This window comes from Musa acuminata, chromosome BXJ2-1 (assembly GCF_036884655.1).
Source record: "Musa acuminata AAA Group cultivar baxijiao chromosome BXJ2-1, Cavendish_Baxijiao_AAA, whole genome shotgun sequence".
In the NCBI taxonomy this organism is placed as follows: domain Eukaryota; kingdom Viridiplantae; phylum Streptophyta; class Magnoliopsida; order Zingiberales; family Musaceae; genus Musa; species Musa acuminata.
Window position 1 is genome coordinate 4,579,806 of NC_088338.1, and position 22,498 is coordinate 4,602,303.

Below are 22,498 nucleotides of genomic sequence, written 5' to 3' on the forward strand. Positions count from 1 at the left end.
TTGACCAGAGTTGGAATTTGCCGAGCTGAATGAATCCGAGAGAAATGTGGAGACATTATTTGGCAAGATGAGTATATCGGATTGAGAAACCTGCTGATAATACAAGGGGAATGCATTTGAAGGGAGGATACGAAGAACAGATGAAACAATATGTAAAAGATATAGATCGTCTTCCATAGCATCAAAACTGTAATAGTCAAATCATTAAGAACGATATTCCGAATCCGAATGATCATGGAAAATATTTGAATTCGATACAGATCACAGATTGGTGGTGACAGACAGCTGATCCGCTCGATACTAATATATAGATTTTGATTCACTTCTTGTTCTAACTCTCAACTCGAAGTCAAATTATTTTTCCATGGTTTTGATCTTAAGAAATATAAGAACAGGGAATGAAACTGAGTTCTTTCTGGCAAAAAAAAAAAGTGTATATTTCGAACAAGCAGTCAACGACATGGACTTGGTCAAACCTCCGGGTCAAAGCCGTTGACTCTGAATTGACCCGTTTGTCAACAAAGTCAAACGACCGATAAACCCATCAAAATAAATAAAAATAATAAAGATAAATATTAGCTCAAATCAAAGCAATAAGTACAATTTGAATGGAACCCTAAAAAATGATTATTAACAGATTAAATCAAAGGATAAATAGAAAGTTAAGCTTCACAAAAACCTTGAAAATGGCAACAATCTTAATTGCTTCACAAGAATCGTAGCGTTATATACAGAGATAATTGAGATCGAATTTGTACAAAGAATAAACAGAGATGATTGCTTTACAAGAATTGTAGCGTTATAACAGGAAACATGAAATGCCAAAATCAAATGGATTGATGCTTTCCAAGATAGAAGAAGAGAAACGGACGTTGGGGAACTTAATTTAGACAAGAAAAATAGAATGGTAATATAAATCAGCAAGAACACGATGCCACATATTTCTCCGCGAACTGTTCATTTCCATGCATGCATGCATTCATCGTCATCTGAGTGCATCGAGATCCGTTCGCGGGGGGGCGATATATAGCGACGAGAGCTGTATCGGCATTCGCAATCAAGGAAAGCCTTTGATTCGATCAATGGGAGGGGGCGGACGGGGCGTTGGGTCGTTTTAAGCGTTGCGGTTGCGTGTGCGGTGTCTCAGAGGACGGAAGGCGCCGAAGGCCGCTCCAATCTTGGACTCGTTCCTCCGTCTCTCCAGCGCATCCCTCTCGCCGCCCCCTCACTTCGCCTGCCTTCTCTTTTGGCGTCATTGAATCCGGACGAGCGGGCGTTACAAATCTCTCTCTCTCTCTCTCGACCGGTCTCTGGCGCAAGGGACATGGTGATTCGAGCGCAGCGTCCGTCCGGTGTTCCACTGCTGAACGGGTAATTCTTATTTCCCTCTCCGGTAATGTGATTTTTTGGTCGCCTCCGTCCCAAAGATTCGAGCCTTTTTGGTCTCCCCGTTGGAAAGTTTCGTGCTTTACGGACGCAGAATGCGTGCAGAGGCGAGGAGAGGACGGGCGTCGATTGTTCCCAACACCTGCCTGGTTTCTTGGACCCATCGGCGGTGATGTTCTCCGGTGGCGGTCAGTGTTAATCTTGTACTCCCATTTGTTTCTTGTGCTCCGTTGCCGGAACAAGATTGGGATTTGATTGGTTTCATGGAGGAACAGGAGCGACTGCGAACCCGAGGAAGCGAGGAAGAGAGGAGGCGGCAGTGGCAATCGGGTCGACGCCGGTGCAAGATAATGACAGTATTAGTAATCTCTTGGTCTTGGGACCCAGCAGTCTTCCGCCAACGTTGATAAGCCTCGCGCATCTTCGATCGGAATCCGCTGCTCCCCTCACCTCCACCGGCCTCCAACTCGCCTTTGGCGAGCAGCAGCAGCAACGCGCCTGCAACCCCCTTCTTCCTGCTTCCCCAGCCCTCTTCGAGAAACTCGCCCCTCACCTTAAGCAGCACCAAGACGAAATCGATGGCTACCTACGCGCGCAGGTGCTTGTCGTCTCTCCTCTCCGTTTTGGTTAACTCGTCCACGACCTCTCCGTAGAAGAGAATCGAAGTAACAGAGTATCGCAGGGAGAACTTCTTCGTAGAACATTGGTGGCGAAATGGCGATCGCACTACCAGGCTCTCCTGAGCGCCGCGGCAACTGCGGCACGGCAGAGGATCAAGACGAAGGAAGCAGAGGTGGAGCAGGCCGCAAGGAAGAGCGCCGAGCTCGAGAGGCTAATCGCCCGCCTGAGAGCCGAGACGCTTACCTGGCAAGCCAAAGCGGTGGCGGCCCAGACTGCGGTAGCGGGTCTACAGGCGCAGCTTCAGCGGGCCACGGAGGTGGCCGCGGCTGCCTGGGAGGGCGAGGGCGAGAGCGGCTCTGCCTCGTTGATCGACCAAGAGCCGGCAGCCCAGGGATCATGCCGCGCGTGCCGGCTGCGAAACGCGGCGGTTGTGGTGCTCCCGTGCCGCCACCTCTCCCTCTGCGCCGACTGCGCGGCCGCCGGTGCCGTTGATTCGTGCCCCGCTTGCGGGCGCATCAGCACCGGGAGCCTCCACGTTGCCTTCTCCTAAGGCGACCGCCTCATCATCACCGGCGGCCCATCAGTGCACCATCCGACGCGCATCACCAGCCGTCCAAACATCAGGAAATGGAAATACTCTTAGTTTTGTACAGGAGAAAGTGATGAAGAGATCCATTCGCTCCTTTAGTAAGTAGTTTTTAGTATCCGTAAATGTTCCAACTTTTTATTTATTTATTTTATCAATAATTCTATTTTTTAAGAGGTTAAAAACACCTCATCAGCATTTCTATATTTTAAAAACAAGTTACAAAACACATGAAAATACATGTTCCCTTCTATTATAATTTATTTGAATATTTTATATGCATGCACACTCTTACTTAGTAGCTAATTTAATTTTATAAAATACATAAAATTAAATACAGAATAATTTTAATCCAGTTTAGAAATGGAAAAATATAAATGTTAGCTAAAATTAGAAAGAAAAAAAAGAAAGATAGGCATGAAAATGATGAGAAAAGAACATACAATATCAATTTAATAGCACACGGTGACCTCAGCTTTGACATTGTTATCACAAGTAATCTCGACATCATCATCATTATCATCATCGTCATCATCCTGGTGTTCATCGTGTTGTACGTGAGCGATGTAGGATATGTCATCGTCTATCGATAAATCTAAACTTATATCGACGTTGCTTGTGATCCTACCTCATTAGTTATAAATAAAACCTCCTTAGCTCATCATTTGTCGTATAATTAATTATAAGAAGGCATGTTTTCTTTTATTATGGAGTAATTATATATATTTTTATAATTAAATATTTTTAATATCTCGATTCTAATATCTCTATAATTATAAAAGTGAAATATCTAAATTTATTTACTCTAATATCATCGATTTTGTCAATAAAAATATAAAAATAAAAGATAAAAAATAATTTATATATTTTAATTAATGATGGAGGACGAGTGACTGTTGCGAATAAGAGAAGTGACGACATCTCGCATATGCGTCGACACCAACACAATTGTCAAACGATGAAATGGTCATTCGACGTTTGCATCAGTACCGATGTATATGCAAAATGATTCTCACCTCGTCCATAACAATTGACCTCAATAACATCATCGTTTGTCACCATCAATTAATTTATTTTTATAACTATAAAAAAATAAATATAATTTTTAAAGTATAAATATGATAATACTGAAGATAGCTAACAACAGTGATAACATGTAATTAACCCTATTTTTCTTTATCGTATGTTCACTTTGTCCCTGTAGTCATATGTGTCACCATCCTTTAGGTTTACCTCTTATAACACTTTTGGGAAGCTCCCTTCCTTCGGTAGCTTCCATCTCACTCACTCTCCTTGAGATGTGAGAAATATGCATATAGAAATACAGATTCCTTCTCTATTCTTTATAATTTTAATCTCACGAATGATTTCACATATATATCGAAAGATACGATCACACAAATATATATATCTTAAACGTGTTAACGGAGAATTTTTATTTGTTCATGATTTCACATACATAAGAAGATTTTTTTTGTTATATAAAATAAGCAATAAATCGCTCTTTATATCTAAGAGTGATATGTAAATATTTATTTTCCGAATGGTTAAGGTGTAATGGTAGCAAGAAATACAATATATAAGTCAACCCTAGTAACAAATACAATTACAAAATTAAAGAAATACATGAACAAATAAAAAATAAATTCTTTTGTCATATGATTACTAATTTTATTAAGTCATTTTTTCTTGGAGTGCCAATTTTCTATAAAGTATTGGTGGTTTGATGAATGATATTTCTGAAAAGGAAGATACAATTTTTAGATTTCAGGGACCAATATGCAAATACAAATAATTACATTTAGAGAGAGAGAGAGTAATATGGGAATCTAAAAAAGCATAGGGGCTGATACGCAAAAATAGGGGGAAAATTGGAATCAAATAGAATAAATCAATAATATAGCCACAATCTTCCGGTCCTTTGTCGGGGCCCACTTGTGGCCCAATAAGGAAAAGGACACTGCTTTGGTCTTCATTCGCCGAAGCCATCCCCGTACCGGAGAGGGAGGAAAGCGGGGCGGCAGCGACAGCAGAAGGGAGGAGTGCGATCCCTTCCCTCCCGCCTGCGATCAAGAAGGTAGGGTTTTAAACCCCAACCAATTCCTTCTTCTCTCCCCCATCGATCCGTCGATACTGTGCTGTTAAGATCGGTTTTTGGGATTCGGAGTTAGGGTTCTTCAGAATCGAGATTTTTTCCCTTGCGATCGAGTCTTTGATCCCTGATGCATGCTTGTGGTTTGGCAAAGAAGCATCTTTTTGTCCAACTTGATCGTTCGTGATGGAAAATCGATTGTTCTTGATGCACTCTCTTTTTCCGACTAAATTTTGGTCCGAAAGACTTCTTCTTTAAATTGCATATATTACTTCTGTTTTATGACCGATTTGCTATGTTCGCGTACTTGCTTGTCAAGCACAAATCATCCTTCTTCTTATAGGTCCCTGCGCATACAAGTCATATTGGTTCTTGCATGGTAGTTACAATCAATGCATTGAAGATTTCGATCCAAGCGAACAAGCTCTCGTTGTTGGTTTAATATCTACCCTAGGCTTATCGAGGACTTATTTGGAAGCTGAGTATTATGTTGTTATGAGCCTCCTCCTCAGTGAAATGTACTTCTGTGCTTCTTTTCTTTTGGGGGATTTGACCTTCCAAATTGGCTTGCTTTCTGAAGTATTTGGATTTGATTTGTATGTGATCTTTCGGGGGCAAAGTGTTCAACTGAAAATATAAGTTAGAGATAGTTCATCAATCATGATAATTCGTGTCATAAAGGCAGAATAGCAAGTTTTTTTTTTTTTTTGCTCTTTAATTATTAGTCTGTCTAAGAAGATAATCATTTTTCTTATTTAAATAAACAGCTCTGATTTATTGTTAGAGCAGAGAGTGGTTATGGATAAGGAGAAGGAACAGGGTACACTAGAGTCTCAACTCATTCAGAAAAACACCAAATGGAAGCATGAGTTTGAATGCCACCAATCTCAAGTTGAAAAATTGGAAGAGAAAGTTATGGAGGTAAAGATTGATATGAAATGTGCGGAAGATGATACCAAGGATTTAGAACTCCTCTGGCGTAGAGTCAAAACTACCGCAACAATGCTGACCTATCTGAAATCAAAAGCAAGAATTATGGCAATTCCACATTTAGCTTGTGTTTCATGTGGTATTAAGCATCAAGAGGGAATAGGACTTGTTGACAAGCATGGTCTACCATTGTCGGAGTGGTCTACAGATGTTGATCTTTCATCACATGAAAGTTCAGATGAGATGTCACAGTTGGCAAGTAATCTTAAATATGGTCCTTTTGATGCTAATGTTGGTGGATATTTTAGTGAAACACTTCAGTCAACTCGTATTGTGGCAGAAGTTATGGAATCTCTTATTAAGAGGGCTATCAGGGCAGAAACTGAAGCTGCTACCGAGAAAGAAAAAGTAAAGTTAGGTTTAGAAGAAAACAAAAGAAAGACTCTCCAAATTCAAAGCATGACACTAAAGGTCGAAGAGATGGAAAAGTTTGCACTGGGCACAAACACTCTGTTGAATGAAATGCGGCAGAAAGTCACAGATATGGTTGAAGAGACATCAAGACAACGACAGAGAGCTGCTGAGAATGAGCAGGAGCTCCGTCGTGTGAAGCAGGATTTTGACTCATTGAGGTCCTTCGTTAGCAGTCTTATCAGTGTCAGAGAATCGCTTATGTCATCAGAGAGACAATTTCAAACTGTTGAAAAGCTTCTTGACAGGTAGCATCTTCCTATTCTTAAATTAACTGGACGTGTATAAATATATAAGATCATCTCTCTTGTTTCGTGCCAAAGGCTTCATCACTAAACAGAACTAGCAGACTAACAATGCATTAAATGTATTCTTCCTTGGAGTTTATCTACAATTTAGTTATTTTTCTAGTGTGGAGACTATCATTCAACTTTACAGTTAAGTTAAATTTGTTCAATGCATAGGCTAGTTGCCGAGACCACTCATCTTGAGAACGAGAAGGTTAAAAAGGAAGCTGAAGTTCAGAAGCTCATCGAGGAGAATGTGAGGCTAAGAACTTTGTTAGACAAGAAAGAGGCACAATTATTGGCCATGAATGAGCAGTGCAAGTGGATGGCACTCAACAGTCCTGGAATTTAACTTTCCTTATGCTACAATGGTGAGTAGTCTATTATGTGATAATTCATTCCTCTTGCTACAGAGACTCAGGTTTTTCTTTACTCGGGAACCTTGGGGCAGACAACTATTTAATTCATTGTTTATGCAGTTCCTTTGCTGATAGATCTTTTACTTGTTATGTTAGGTTGCAAGCTAATTCTTCTACTCACCTTGCAATGTGTCTTATACCCAGGAAATTTCAGAAGGAGAGCACAATGATGAATCAGGAAAGTTCAGATGCAACTTTTGAGAAGATAGTAGAAGATTTTCATTTGGTGTCACATTAATCGCCTGCATAGACACCAAATGAGATCATAATGATGGCTTATTGATTCCTGTTCAGTTAAGCTGTATGTTCTCATCCGCTAAGCGTGTCCACCATGAAGTACTTGAAACTTCCAATAATTATCATATTTTCTCATTCTGTTTACCATTGTCATTGGATATGTTTCATGTTATATGGTATTGTACCTGAATCATTACAGATTATTTATCGTTTTTTGTGTCTCAAATTTGTTCAGCGGTAGGTTTGTGGTAAATGATATGTGGTCTTCCATGAGCTTCAACTTGAATGTGGACTTTCAAGCCTTTCTGTTTCTTCAACTTGAATGTGGACTTTCAACTAGACTGATGAAGAATGTTTCTTCAAAGGTCATCTTTTTGAAGTCAGTCATTCCCAGAAATCTACAAGAAGTCCAAGAAAGGTAGAATGGGCTTAAGATTTCATAATCTGCTAGGAAATTTTAGATTATTTTTTAAAAATCTTATCCATAATCCCCATTCATCTTTTATCCATGAGTAGTTTATGGATGGGTGTTTTATTGTAGGTTTTGTGAGCTTTAATAGGTATTCATGATTATTGTACAAGAAATGTGATGCAAGAGATGTTATTATAAGCCTACTTTGTTTGGGTGCCTCATGTCCTCATATTATGATACAAGAGATGTTCTTATAATCCTAAACTATATATGTGACTTCCTATCGACATATTATGTGTTGCAATAAAATATATGTTATTCTTTTTGCAGCGAGTTCTGCATAACCTATAGTTTCAAAGTTTGGAATAACATATTTAACTCTCTAAATTTTAATATATATATATATATATTAAAAATATTTAGATTTTACATATTAAGTATATATATATCTGATTAAAAATAAAGAAAAAACAACCAAGTTTTGAGGTGTGTGTATATATAAATAAAAACAAAAATGTTAAGGGATGAATAAAAAATACTTAATATTTTTAGAGATTATACGTGATATTTTGTCATAGATTAGGATATAATAAAAATATTAATTTAATATGCTCACTACTTAATCTATAAATACTCCAATCTCGCCTTCAAAATTTATCCATTGAGAAATAAAAGAAGAAAAAAATCATCCCGATTTGGTGGAAAGGATGCACGTATTGGGAGCATTAAAGGGATGCATATATCCACGTTAAGTCGCTCGGCGAGTTGCTGATGTGATGCGAACGCACCGCATCGTATCTTCGAGTTGTCTTCCCCGCCTTCTTCAATCCCCCATCCCACTCCCTCGACCAACGTCTCTCGTTTTCTTTTAGTGGGATCGGATTGCTCGAGAGGGAGAGGGAGAGGGAGAGGGAGAGAGATGGACAGCAAGACGAGGAAGGGACGGGCGCGGCCGATTAGGGCGGTGGTGGGATGGGTGAGGCGGCGGTCGCCCAAGGTGAAGGCCTCTCTCTCCGTCATCGCCGGCATGGCGGCGCTCGTCTTCCTTCGCTTCATCGTCCACGACCACGACAAGCTCTTCGTCGTCGCCGAGGCCGCGCACGCCCTCGGCATCTCCGTCCTCATCTATAAGCTCGTCAAGGAGCGGACTTGCGCCGGTTCGCCCTCCCTCCCCTCTCCCTCTATGCCACTTTCCTTTTTGTTTGATCCATGCGATCTCGAAGCCGTGAGTCGGTAGGTGTTGGACATACTCAATTTAATTAGTGATACACTACTCACGATAATTTGAAATGCATAGCAGATGACCAATTTATTGATGATGCTAGGGTTTCAGTCTGAAGCTTGGAGGAGGTAATGATAGCCATTCTACCTGCCTAAAATTTAGCAGATCATGAGGGTCAGGAAAGCTTTGCTAATAGGCGGTGTATGTTTCGAAACCTCAAGGAATTAAGTGTGACAACCAGTTGTGGGTTACATGGCTAAGTGGATCTATCTTTATTAGTCTGGATTTAAGCATTGTTAGTTCGTGGTTCAAGTCAATCAAATTAATAGGTCAGCTATTACATCGGCGGGTCCGATCGTGAAAAATGATCTTTGAGTGGGCATAGTATTGTGCATGTTGAAGCGGCCCAAGTAGTGTAGTGGGAAAGCAGTCACTTGTGAATGGGGTTGGAGACAACATCACAACGTAAGTCACGTACATCAGTATTGACCATGACGAAGAGTGAGAAAAATTATGACACCTAGTTTGGTCTCATATCTGATATGGGAGATGAATTGACTTAGTTTCTGAGGTTATACTGGTCTACCACTAGTAACTATTTTAGGCCATGGTGGTCTTAGGCCTATCATGCAGTGCTAGATATCTCACCATGGGGTTGGATCATAACAATAAGTGTTTTGAGTAACGAGATATGCATGATATCATTTGTGAATCAAGAATTAAAGCATGTGAAAACTGCATCCAGAGGAAATGGTTTTGCCTGTGAAACTTCATAGCAGTGGTTTGTGTATCAGTTTAGTGAGGATTGTTATCAACATTTGAAACAAGTGAAAACTTAAAAGGATCATCTAAGGAGTCAACTACTAAAAGTGAGAATTCACGTGACTCAACCAGAAAGACATTGTAGTTCGTAATAAGCTTTCTTTCTTTATTTTGACTGATCAAGAAGTCTACATTGCAGATTCCGTTTCTTTTCATTGACAAGTGAGCAAACTTGGTGCTGGACTTTGATCCTGGGAGTCCATTATGCATATGTTGGCAGTTTATATCCTAGTATATGTTGGGTAGATTGCATGAGGTGGAACCAATCAGTAAGAAAAAAAAAATCATTTAGTGGTTGCAGATAAGTTTATCTCAAACATGATTGATCTTTGTTTCTGAGTGAAGTTGAGATGTATTTTGATTTTTTAAACAATTCTTTGTTTAAGTGCACTCAAATTAGAAGGCAATATTAAACAGCACATCATGTGTTTGTCTAAATTGATAATTTTTTTAATTGATAAATTTTTGACGTTGCAGGACTTTCGCTTAAGACTCAATATTTGACAGCTTTGTTTTTAGCTGTCAGACTGTACTGCAGCTTTGTCATGGAATATGACATACACACAGTGCTAGATTGCGCTACTCTTGCAACTACTCTTTGGGTTATCTACATGATTCGGTTTAGATTAAAGTCAACTTACATGAAAGAGAAGGACAACTTTGCAATTTATTATGTGGTATGATGTTTCTTTTCTTTTTTTTTTCCTCCACCATGTTATAGAGTCAACCATATATCTCTTAGTTGTACCAGATTCCATGGCTTCTAACCTAGACTTTTGTATCTTTATAATTCTGATAAATCCTTTTCCTGTGCTCTCTAATAATTTAATAGTACTAGACATTGTTGAGTGACACTACACTCAAAATAAACTATCCATCATTCGACTACAATGATTGATCATGTAACTGTTTCATTTATGTATGAGAAATATAAAGCAACCTTGCTAAATATTTTTTCAGGTTTACTTGGTATGGTCAAAGTTAGGTCTCGTGCTGACAAACCATCAAAGTGCCAGTAGTTTCTTAATTTAGTGCTTCTGCTTTATTTACGGAATCATATCTTTAAGAAACAAATCTGGCTCATGAGATGGAGATATCACATACTTAGTGAACCTTTTTGTTGTCATCCGCAAAGAAGATTCACGCTCAAATTAAAAATTGATAGTCACACGAGACTTCCTTCTTTTTGAACCTTGGAAGTCTTGATCTTCTTCCATCTTGGATTTATTCTCTTTATGAAATGTTTAATATGTAACACAAGTTAACTAGTTAAGTCATTTGTAATGTGAAATTAGAAAAAGATTTTTTTTTCTAAGGTTATTTAATGAACCTTGGAAGTCTTAGTCCTTCAACCATGTTGGATTTATTTTCTCTTTATGAGATGTTTAATATGTAGCAGAAGTTAAGTAATTTGTAATGTGAAACTAGAAAGAGTTTTTTTTTTTTTAGGTTATTTAGTAACTAGTAGTGGCCCTTCGTGTCAGCCCAATCTAAGAGTTCTGATGTCATTCCAGTCATGAATTAGCATATCTATTGTGTATACAAAAAGATCAACCACCACAGGTGCCCGAATGATATTTAATGAGCATCGTCTTGTAAGGTACTTGGGGATCTCATTAGTGACCTTGGACTTTGCTTTATTGTTAACATTGATACATGACATTTCTTGATTGATTTTAGATATTGCAAACAAAGAGCTGATCTAGAAACCATTGACTTGTCTATTACACATCTTTAGCTAGTTAAACTTGGCCATATTGTTGCAATGACATTAGGCATGTATATGTTCAGATCATGAATTTTCTTTAACATGGTCACTATGAGTCACATATGTGATCATGAGATACCAATGCAACATGATACAGATATGCCAATATGGAAATATCTACAAAAAATAGGATACAGTATAGTATGGCACAAAGACCAATAACGTATATGACAAAGCTTGACATTTGTGTTAATACATAAATTCTATATTGATAATAATAACAAGTAATTAAATCCATAACCATGTCATTGGAAGAAATTATATCAAGTAGCATGGTACTCAAAAGAATATTGCCAAGAAACCAAGAACTCATGCTGAATGTTGTAATATCGTAATTTTACTACATTATCATAATTTGATATTTTCTCTCAATAAGTATCTGTGATGTATCTCTGTATTATTTTAGAATATTTGAGTTTTCAAATAACTACATGAAAAATGAAAATTTTGAAGAAATATCCGACATGCTTCTATGAATGTCATATAAAAGTTATTTCTGACATTATCTGATTGAGCACCATTTTACATAATTGCAAGTTGTAGTTGTACTGCAAAACCAGTTAATATGAAAATATAGATGAACTAACACTCTTTATGAGCTCAAACTACTACCTATTTCTGGTTTTGTTTCCGACAATATTCAATTATTTCATGTGGAAATTTAGTACATAGGGTTAGATCAGTACATTTAACCATATTGACTTTTTTAATAATTTAATTATTTAATATTGCAATATATGGAAAGATATCCCTCATCTATTCTAAGTCATAGCTGCTGTAACCTTTAAAAAATTGATTGGCTTAATGTATAGGCATTCAGATCAAGTTATTCTGGGAACAATTTAGAACAGAGAAACCAGTAACTTTAGATTGTAAAATGTCAAGTATTTGGCTCATATGTTGACATAAATGGTACAAGTTCTACACTTCTACCATTGAGAAATTTGATTGACTTCAGAGCGAGATGCATTTAATTAGTGATACTTGAAATCTTTTTATGATAACCTTTTTGAATCAAAGTATTGCTTTGGAGTCAAGGTAGTCATAGCATGTCTTACAGGATTTTTTTTTACTTTATTCAGTATAATACTGAGATTCTTTTTCATTGTCCTTCAATTTTTAGGTTTACGTTATATTCACTTGCAAGGGACCAATTAACATTTTTCATACACAATATCTTTAGTTGCACCGATGGCCAGTCATCTTCATAAGATGATACTTTGATTGAGTTATATTTTCTATTTGTGTAGGTTTTGCCTTGTGCTATATTGGCCTTTGCAGTTCACCCTTCAACAACACATAATGTTATCGATAGGATTTCTTGGGCCTTTTGCGTTTATCTGGAAGCTGTTTCTGTGCTGCCACAATTACGTCTGATGCAAAACACAAAGGTATAAGCTGAAATTGAGAACATCAAATTCCCAAATCTGCTTTTTTCTGACTACACCTATATTCATGGTTGCCAGATTGTTGAGCCATTCACCGCTCACTATGTATTTGCATTGGGGGTTTCAAGATTTCTGACCTGTGCACACTGGGTCCTTCAGGTTTGATCTGTGGATATTTGTTGGTTTATAATTTTCTTTTATTTTAAATTTCAGTTGCTCAATTAGTTTCTTGAAATTTATCCTAGTAAATTGCTTGCTTCTTTGTATCAATATTGTGGTTGTTGTGTTGGAGCAAAAGGCTTCTTGCTATTTCTGTTTCCTCTATACAAGGTCACTTATCATGCAGAGTTTTATCAGTCTCTAAACATCAAACTTTAGCATCTCGCAATCTTGCACTAGAAAGATATATGTGCATGATGAAAGGACGGATTGATGTTAGTCCCACAGGAAAGGGGCCAACATTTTTTTCTCGTCTTTGTTGCATTTAATTGTGTGACGAATATGGCATCATTATTTGCATAACTTGATTGGTAGTATATCATTCTGAAGCAAAATTTTGTTCTATTCCACAGGTCTTGGATACTCGTGGACGTTTATTGACTGCATTGGGACGTGGGTTGTGGCCGCCAATGGTCCTTCTGGCTGAAATTGTTCAAACTTTTATCCTGGCAGATTTTTGTTATTATTATGTGAAGAGGTAACCTTTTAAGTTTCGGATGCGACGAACCTATGAGATTATTTTCTAATTCTGATTCCATTTCTCTTTTCTTCCTTTGCTTCTTCTCTGCTGCAGTGTTGTTGGTGGACAACTGGTGCTAAGGCTTCCTTCTGGTGCAGTGTGATCTTCTGCTTAAACTTCCCATCTTATACCAAAACAATCAAAATTCTATTTTTCTTTCTTCAGACCTGCAGCTCTTGTGGCCGACTTGTGATACAAGTTCAAGCAGTTATGTCAAAATTTACTGAGATTTAGATTTGTAGACACTGAATTCAGCAGAAAACAACCTCTTATCTGACTAGCTCTACTGTAAAGTAAAGCATAATCTGAGTTTTGTTTAAGACTAGAAATCTTGATCACATAAAAAAGAAATCCTTTTTCTGCAGAAAACCTTGTGCATTGCTTGCTGGCTTTATCTCTTCTAAGTCACCTTTCTTAATTTCTTGATATATTTGGTTGAATCAGTTTCTTTGGTCTTCTCACATGCTTTCCAGGCTGTTTCAGTTCAAGGCCAGAACTGCTTTAAATCTTTATCATCTACGATACCTCGAATCCCAAATCTCACAAGGTTATAAATTAGCCTTTATTTACTTTGTGGTGGACGATGGTGTCGTGGATGGTTATTATGAACGAGGAGAACTATAACGAGAAACGAAGATCATTCTGCGGTGAAATGGTCGTTCGGTAATTATATTGGCATTGATGTAGATACAGAAGAGTCCTCATCCCTCGTTGTTGTTTTTCTTATCCATAACAGCCACCTGTGGTGATTCCTAGTAGCGATAGTGAAGAATTCATCAAAATGATCAACATTCATCGACATCCAAATATGTGAAGAATTCATCTCAAATTTAAGACTTTTTGAGAGTGACTTTTAGGTGACATCCAAATATGTGAAGAATTCATCTCAAATTTAAGACTTTTTGAGAGTGAATTGAGGAGTGACTTTTAGGTAACCATTAGGTTGTTCTTAAGCTATGATAATGGCTGATGGACACAACAGCAGCCACCCTCGGCCAATTCTCTCATAGGAGGGATACATAACACACAAGATCATATATCCTGCACAGATTTGCCATCATAAAATATACTAATAATCATAATAAAAGAACTCATGAATAGAATTTTGCTCTTTGAATTCAATTTCATTCGTATAGTCTCGAATTTATAGTCGGAATCCAACAAGAAACCAAAGAAAGGGAGTCTATGTGGAGGAGGAAGCAACGTAGCGATCATCACGACCTCCTCGCTTCAGTCGGATCGCTTTGCTTTCTTCTGCATCTTCTTCTCCCTCTGTATCTCCATCCTCCGCTTCCTCGCCAACCTCGACGCCTCCTTCCTGTCCTCGCTTTGTATCTGCAATTGCAGCTCCCATCCCCACCGCAACGCCTCGGACGTCTCTTCCGGCGGTCGGACGCTGGCGAGCGTCGGATGGCGGACGAGTGCCGGTGGTGATGGCTGGCAGAGGCGGAGCTCCAGGTCCAGGTTAATGTGATGATCAGGAGCAGGAGCAGGAGCAGGAGCAGCCGCCGCCTTCTCCAGTTGATGGGAAGTTTCAATCAAGGTTAGTCGCGGAAAGGGAAGAGAAGGTAGGCGAGAAAAAGAAGAACTGCTTCCCTCCTTTCTTTTTCTTACCTCCTTGCACCACCGCTTGGGGTTCTTGAACTGCTTCCCCCGAGGCAAGGGAGCCGCGCCTCTCGGCCCGGCGTCGTTGTTCTCGGAACGGTTCCGAGGGACCGAGGGCGGCGGCGCGCTCGACCCGGCGTCGCCGTCCACAGTGTGCGTCTCCTGTCGCGAGGTCGCTAACGCGTCGTCGTGCTCGGAACGATTCCCCAGAACCGAGGGCGGCGCCACGCTCGGGCCGACGTCGTCGACCACAGTATGCCTCCCCTGACCCGAGGTCGCCACGCCGTCGTTGTGCTCAGGACGATTCCCCGGAAGTGAGGGGAGTGCCGCGCTCGACCCGGCGTCGTCTTCCACAATATGCCTGCTGTGACCCGAGGTCGCCACCGCGCTCGGCCCGGCTTCGTCTTTGTCACCGTTGCCCCCAGAAAACAATAATGGAGTCACGGGGCTGGCGGAGCGCGGGCCCCCGCAGCCGTCTGCTCCCTCCTCGTCGGCCGTCGGAGGCGGAGGGTGAGGAACATTATAAGGTAGACTTGGAAGAGTAGGAGGAAGAGTGCGGGGCTTCTTGGTGCCCCAGCTAGACGTACCGGCGACGAGGGATAAGTTGCTGCGGCGGAATTCGTCCCCGAGGATGAGTTCCTCGAGATCGCACAGAATGCGAGCCACCTCGAGTTCCTTATCGGTCGGCGGTTCCCCCAGCGGCCACATCTCTCGTTCTCTCTGTCTGGCGGACATGAGAAGAGGGCGATCGAGAGGGCACGGGCGAACTCTGGATCGACCGTGTGCATGGGAAAGAGAAGGCAACTGCTTATATAGAAATCCCTACCTTGCGGCCACGTGTAGGATGAATCCTCGTACCAGTCCGACTGGGACTCCTCCTTGTCTTTCCGGGCTCACTTGGGATTGACTCGAGAGGTTTTCGAACCTTCCACGCCTTTTCTTCTTCCAATAATATACCCTTTCGAACCCTCATTACTCGTTTGCCACGTGTCCCGATGGACGGATCAGATTCCTCTAGACTCGCCCCATATAACCGGACGAACGCCTGCGAGACAAAAACGACATAGAAGTGATCCGGTCTTCTTACCTCCGATCAGAGCCATAGTGAAGACGGCGGATCGTGATGGAGCTGTACTCGGACGTGGTACCGAAGACGGCCGAGAACTTCCGGGCGCTGTGCACCGGGGAGAGGGGCGTGGGGCGCTCCGGGAAGCCGCTGCACTACAAGGGGACGCGCTACCACCGGGCATGAACGGATCGCAGTTCTTCATCTGCGAGAAGTAGCCGTGACTGAACGACAACTCTCGGTGTCCGGCCGCGTGGCGGAGGAGATGAACGTGGTGAAGGCGTTCGAGTCGGTGGGCACGTCAAACGGCTGGACCATGTTGGAGGCCGTCGTCGCCGACTGCGGCCAGCTGCTCCCATAGAAGAAGAAGAAGAAGAAGAAGAAGAAGAGGCCATCGCGAGCCACCGATGCACAGCGACTTCTCCATGCAGATGAACTGCTCCGTGCGGGGATGTCGACTGCAATAATGGACCCACGGCTGCTGTGGGCCGTAGGAGCGAGCACCAAACTATCACAGCACGATGGACAGGATTAATGATGAGCCGCTGTTGTCATCGACTGCCTCTCAAACCGAGGGGTTGATGATATCAGGTCTACAGCTTACCGAACCAGCGGAACAGCTTTAGTTTTCAACCATGCAACATTGTCAGCAGACCGAGGGAGCTTTAGTTATTCATGAATCACAAAAATCATTCAAGCAGCTTGAGAATCATAATCTTGGATGATGTGAACAACGATTGGAAAAGAGCTATAAATCTATTCCTTCTTTTACTGTGAAACTAGGCATAAAAATACCAAGAAACTAGAAGAAGTCCTCTGGTTTTCCCATCTTTATGCTCTCCTCTGTCAAGAAGTTTGTGACTGCATTTCTCTGCCAGCTTTTAAAACTCCTGCAGCTTTCAAGAAATTATTAATATTAGCCAAATTATCTGCACATGTTAAATGCAGTTGCTTAGGATTCAGAGGCGGGCAACATTAACATGAGAAAGCAAGGCAGCCTAGCCTCATTATCATTTCCAAACAAAATTAGCATGGATGATCACCACAAAACACACAATAGGCGACTGGAACAAATACATCTTGCAAGTAAAGGCAGATAGTTTGATAAGAATATGATATGATTTGAAGAATTTCACCAGAAAACTTTTAACAACTTCAGTAGAAAGGGAAAGGACTTTTGCAGCAAGGAAGAGAACGAATAAAAAGACGATTTTAGACTATCTATCATAAAGCCTCATAAACAGAAGATGACCACTTTATAATTTGAGAGAGTCTCCTAAATTTAACCAGGCTGATTCCTAAACTGAACCAGGTAAGTACCAATTCAATTCGCATCAGTAAGATCCTTAAACAAACCTATATATTGCCAAAAAGTTGCAAAAGCCTGCAAGAAGTAACAGAAAATATAAAATTTAGACCGCTATACATATTCAAATTCCAACAAAGTTGTTCATCGCAATGCAAGGTACCGGGTTCGAATGTCACCTTCATCACTTGCCCTTTACCAAAAAAATAAAAAATCATCGGAACTAAGATAAACATAACCGAGACTGGACCTGCTGCATAAAGTACTCATATCAAGGGCATAAAAGACCAAATACTGATGAACTACAACACCATAAGAAAAACAAACCAATAGAACGAAGAGAAAATTGATTTGTGTACTGATATCATGGGCACAATCTTACTTGTGATCAAGATGCGCTATGACCTCACCACCTGGAAATGCAGTCTTAGTAGCCTCATATGAAACTTTAATAGCTTGCTTCCATGCTCCTCCAATACCTTTCTCACCCTTATCTTCTTTTTGCTGGTTAGGATCTTCCATCGGTAAAGCATATCCAGATAGCAAGTGACCAACCCAAACACCATCTTTCCTGAATTTATTTTACATTGTATATACTATATACATCAGTAAAATGTAAAAAAGAAACAAAAAAGGTATCCAAACAACTAAAAGACAGTTTAGAGAGCTAGAATATCTGCAACACCAAACCAACATCAATAAAACATTAGCTATACTTAGTCTGCAGTAAGCGAAACAAGAAACCTTGATAAAATGTTATTGAATTTCAAAATCATATGCATAATATTTGTATGGCATACTGTAGTACCATAACACTCACAATCTTCATGATTTCTTCATGAATAAACTTATATCAGTACTTATTTAGGCAGACACTAACTCATCAACAAATCACAAACATGACATTGTCAAAGAAAAATGTTTATAGTGTAGCTGTCTTGTAGCGTACCAAACAATGTCCATATGTCGAGGCACATAATGGCCACCTCCTAACCCTAGAAGAACTTTGTTTCCCTGATTTTCCCTGCATCATATGAAATTAAAGATTTTATGTAATACAGATAACGCAGAAAGTATAATTCCAAATATAGGATAGAGATGAACAAGATGTACTCTCATTCATTTCACAAAATGTCTTACTCACACATGCATATACTTAAGGGACAATCTCAAGTCCAGTCTATAAACTATAACAAACATATTATACTATATATTTTGGTCCTGGCAAACCATAAGGAAGATTTCATCCATTGTATATGTAGTTTGATTTTGCATGTTACATACTAACAAAATACAGTACCTGCCCCAATTTCCTACACTGGGACCTCCTTCAACACCAAGTCCTTCCCAGAGAAGCTGCAGATACGAGGCAAAAGAATCATGGCACTATATTGACATCCTTCCTATGTTTGACATTGTAGACTCAAATTTCCAACATGCAGATCAAGCGATATATATATATATATATATATATATATATATATATATATATATAAGCACTAATTGTTGAGAAATTTAATAATAACACATAAAATGAAGGCCTGGATTCCCTAGGTGTAATAATCCTAGAGGCATGCATAATGTACAAGGAAAATTTGACCTTAAAAGTTAAAATATCTTAGCATCTCTGTTGATTATTTATTTAAGATCCCCATATAATTCAAAGGAGAAATCTGCACCACCCTTTGTTTGATCAAGCAAAAAGATTTTCCAATGCAAAGCTCAATGATGCTTGCTTTTAGACCATTTAAGTGTATCGTTAAATTTCTTTTGCATTTCAAGTAATTCTTCATCTTTAAGCCAAACTGGGTGACTGAAATAAAATGAGATATTTGATAATCATATTTTGCAATTTCCAAACATGATGAAGCTAAGAAACAATGGAGCTATGTTTGTGTCAAAGGAGAAGGGATGCTTCCAGTCACTGACTGGACATGTTAGTTGCAAAATCAGAATAAACATGTAAGACACTTGAAAAAAACACTCTAAAAGGTTGCATTTTCAGAGCATGTAGCACTTGTAGGAAAATTAATAAGAAGCTAAAAGAAAAAAAGGATAAACTTATTTTGGTATCTATTAGAGATTTAACTTGAAATAAGAAAAGCTAACTTCTGCATCATGCAAAAGACACATCATCATCATGGAGAAAAGTGGTAATGAGAGACACTAGTGCAAAATATTAAAATCGTGAACAAAATGAAAATTGTAAAGTTCACCAAACTAAAGCCATAGCTTGAGCGGCATCTTGCCTCTTCCAGTACTCCTCGGTGCTCCCTACAAGAGTTATACCAGAGTTCATAATGTTGGCTAGAAACTAATTAAAATATAGAAAAAAGAATTCCGAAAAAATGTACTGATGTAAAACAATATAGCGCTTAAACTATGAAGTCCCTAGAACTTATATACAAAGTTGTTACAAACAACACAAGTAAACAAAAAAATTCATAAATCAACTTTCCACATCTTCTAGATATTGATTCATATTCAATGATGTTTTATTGGGGATCCTCTCTGCAGCTTCTCATCAAACATACAACAACTTTGATAGGATCAGTGCCTCAATGGCAATGCAAACTTTTAAAATCTTAATACTACTTCCACCACTAACGAATCAACTTTTAGTTGCCCACTTTCCTAACCATTCAACAAAGATCTCTGCGCATGTCACAACCAAGGATTAAATTTTTACCTTGTCGTGTACTTATAACATGCCAGCACAATATGGCACAGGGTCCTTGACTGGCACAAGCCAACTCCACGAGCAGAAGTTCATGTTGGCACACCTTAGTCGGCATTATACAGCATGGCCAAAACTAGCAAACTCTCAGAACTACGTCATTACAATTAAATTTCAAATCTTCACATCTTTGTTCCCAGCACCGAGAATAAACTTCAGCCTCTTTACATAGTGAGACTTCAGAGCACTTCACAATATAGATAATAAGTATTTAGATGAAATATTTTTTAGTACAAAATGCTTAAATTTTAGTTACTCAATTTGCTAAGAGTATTTTGCATTCAAGCTAATGTTTACCAAACTGCATATGAAATAACCTGAACTAAATGCATCCAAAAATTACAATACCAATTTCCAGGAACATGGTAGGTGTATTAACCAAAGGTCCGTGATGAGTTGCCTCCAGAGTAATCTGAAAAAAAAAAACATCATAACAAAGAGAACATTTTAGATCATGACACCACCCAAATAAATGTTGCAAAACCAGTAGCAACCACAGAGTAACTGTCAAGCACCAAAAACAGAAAAACTGTTTTCCTTCATTACTTCCCCCTGCATTATTATGTATTGGTTTTACTCTTTGATCTTCCTATGAAGGCCAAATTTTGATGGTCATTTTCCTCGTCTGTTTCACTTTTGTACTAAGAACTACACATGCTAAAAATGAGAATAAATGTCAACCACTATAACCAGCTTCTTTTTTGTAATTAAGTAATCCTTACATTCCAAACTCAGTAAATGGAATGACACTACCCTCAAGTCCTCCCATCATCTTATATACAGTAAACGAGTCACACATATCAAACACAAAGTTCAAAAGAAACAACAGAAACACCTTCAACAAGTTGTAATACTGATACCCTGCTTTATAAGCCTACAAATCTTGTCTTCATTGGCAGACATTCTTAAACACCCACTAACTTCTTTCAACCCAGACTTGATAAACAGCTACAGCAAGAGAGGTGTTTAAAACAAACCCCACTCCCACCACCCTACCCCGACAATTGAAATGTGTGCCATACGAATCAAAATAATCAGCCATATAAAACTGGAGACAGCAAGAAATCATAATTTAATCTAAAATATTCTCTATCCTTTTCAGCTTAACTACTAAATTTCATGGATTTATAGCAGAATCAAAAGCAGCAAGTAGAAGGCGAATTACATTGGTAAACTACTGCTACCCTTAGCCGATCCAGATGACAAATGGAAAAGGAGAATTGGAAGACATATAGCAGCAACAAGAAATCAATCAGATAAGAAAAGAAAAGAAAGCGTACCTCAAACTCCGGGATGAGTCCATTTTCTTGGGCAATCCTTTTCATGAGCCGAAGCCACGGTCCGATCCTAGGATTCGGTGGCCCCGCCCAGCCCGGCCGCCCTCCCTGCGGCAGGGGCTCGCCCTCCCGTACGTGCGGCACACCTTTGGAGATAGAGGAGATCAAGAAGGAATTCGGTCTATGAACAGAGTCGTCATGGGGGAAAGATTTTTAGTACCGATGGGGTGGACGGTGAGGGCGGGGCGGTTGGATACCGCGGTGTGGCGGCTGAGGAAAATGACCTCGTCGACGTGCTCGCCGGTGGCAGCCTCCCAGCGGCGGTCGAGGTAGTCCTCCTCGACGATGCTCCTCTGGTGTTTCAGCAGGCGCACCCCCCGGTTCGCGAAGCTCTCCATCCCGGCCTACATTTTCCGCTAGAAGATCCAAATCAAGAGACACCGAGCATGGACGAATCGAAAAGAACAAGGTGAAGAAAGAGGAATTGGCGATCATTGGGAGGGGAACAGACGGCGACGGAAGGGCCGGGGTTCCATCCAGGCATGGCGAGGAAGGCAGAGGCGGGACCGACGGAGGCCGGGTCGGCAGTGGTGGCCACCACCAGCGTCACCATCGTTGCAGCTGCGCGGCTGGGTCTGGATCTCCCGCGGAGGAGGGAAGCGGGCGTTCGCGGCAGGAAGCGACGGCGTCCGACGCAAAGACTTCTCATCCCTTGCTAACTTGATCGAGAGGAGGGCGCAACGGACGAGATCGAGAAGCGGGAGAAAATGGACGGTTTTGGAGCGACCCGTAATAAAAAAGCTTTTCTCGGTCCACGTTCAAACGCTACGATGCGTGTCCACTTGGCATTCCATCATGTGCATGCATGTAATATGCACGAATTGGGCATGAACAACAAAATTGTTTGGGCAAATTGGTAGAGCGGCCCTTATTTCGTTAAAGAATTTTTTTTTTCTAAAATATAAAATTATTTTCGACCTCTGTCCCTCGTCGCCTCAGTAGCGGCCACCTCCTCGCCACCATGATGGCGCTGATGATGGCATGGGGAAGAAGCGGCCACTACGATGGATAGGAAGAGCAATGTGAGGTTAATAAGTGAATCGGTTTAAATAAACCCCTGTTTTAAA

At 40.2% G+C, this 22,498-nt stretch overlaps 4 protein-coding genes across 10 annotated transcripts; 3 read left to right on the forward strand and 1 right to left on the reverse strand.

Moving 5' to 3' along the window:
* The first annotated feature begins 1,074 nt into the window (after positions 1-1,074).
* LOC103989235 (BOI-related E3 ubiquitin-protein ligase 1-like) lies at positions 1,075-2,654 on the forward strand. Its single transcript, XM_065092493.1, has 4 exons — positions 1,075-1,371; positions 1,492-1,574; positions 1,662-1,984; positions 2,069-2,654. The coding sequence occupies exons 1-4, from the start codon at positions 1,325-1,327 to the stop codon at positions 2,555-2,557; spliced, it is 942 nt and encodes a 313-aa protein (XP_064948565.1). The 5' UTR covers positions 1,075-1,324; the 3' UTR covers positions 2,558-2,654.
* Positions 2,655-4,531: 1,877 nt separating this feature from the next.
* On the forward strand, positions 4,532-7,255 carry LOC103984207 (uncharacterized). Of its 2 annotated transcripts, none has more exons than XM_009401665.3 (4): positions 4,532-4,670; positions 5,453-6,334; positions 6,551-6,744; positions 6,937-7,255. In XM_009401665.3, the coding sequence occupies exons 2-3, from the start codon at positions 5,484-5,486 to the stop codon at positions 6,723-6,725; spliced, it is 1,026 nt and encodes a 341-aa protein (XP_009399940.1). In that variant the 5' UTR covers positions 4,532-4,670; positions 5,453-5,483; the 3' UTR covers positions 6,726-6,744; positions 6,937-7,255. The 2 variants fall into 2 exon arrangements, with proteins under 2 accessions (XP_009399940.1, XP_064948564.1); XM_065092492.1 differs by having other exon boundaries at positions 4,540-4,670; positions 5,475-6,334.
* Positions 7,256-8,224: 969 nt separating this feature from the next.
* Positions 8,225-13,660, forward strand: LOC135598537 (uncharacterized). Its single transcript, XM_065092495.1, has 6 exons — positions 8,225-8,598; positions 9,963-10,162; positions 12,504-12,644; positions 12,720-12,800; positions 13,214-13,338; positions 13,435-13,660. The coding sequence occupies exons 1-6, from the start codon at positions 8,361-8,363 to the stop codon at positions 13,481-13,483; spliced, it is 834 nt and encodes a 277-aa protein (XP_064948567.1). The 5' UTR covers positions 8,225-8,360; the 3' UTR covers positions 13,484-13,660.
* An 814-nt stretch (positions 13,661-14,474) lies between these two features.
* LOC135598538 (D-aminoacyl-tRNA deacylase-like) lies at positions 14,475-22,138 on the reverse strand. Of its 6 annotated transcripts, none has more exons than XM_065092499.1 (11): positions 21,883-22,138; positions 21,592-21,775; positions 21,375-21,517; positions 20,443-20,506; positions 19,579-19,631; positions 18,658-18,713; positions 18,307-18,381; positions 17,740-17,928; positions 15,812-16,947; positions 14,995-15,709; positions 14,475-14,892 (listed from the first exon to the last, which is right to left on the reverse strand). In XM_065092499.1, exons 1-9 carry the CDS (start codon positions 22,078-22,080, stop codon positions 16,854-16,856), a joined length of 1,056 nt encoding a protein of 351 aa, XP_064948571.1. In that variant the 5' UTR covers positions 22,081-22,138; the 3' UTR covers positions 14,475-14,892; positions 14,995-15,709; positions 15,812-16,853. The 6 variants fall into 6 exon arrangements, with proteins under 6 accessions (XP_064948571.1, XP_064948570.1, XP_064948569.1 ...); XM_065092498.1 differs by having other exon boundaries at positions 14,995-15,461; positions 15,573-16,947; XM_065092497.1 differs by having other exon boundaries at positions 14,995-16,947.
* Between the last annotated feature and the right edge of the window lie 360 nt (positions 22,139-22,498).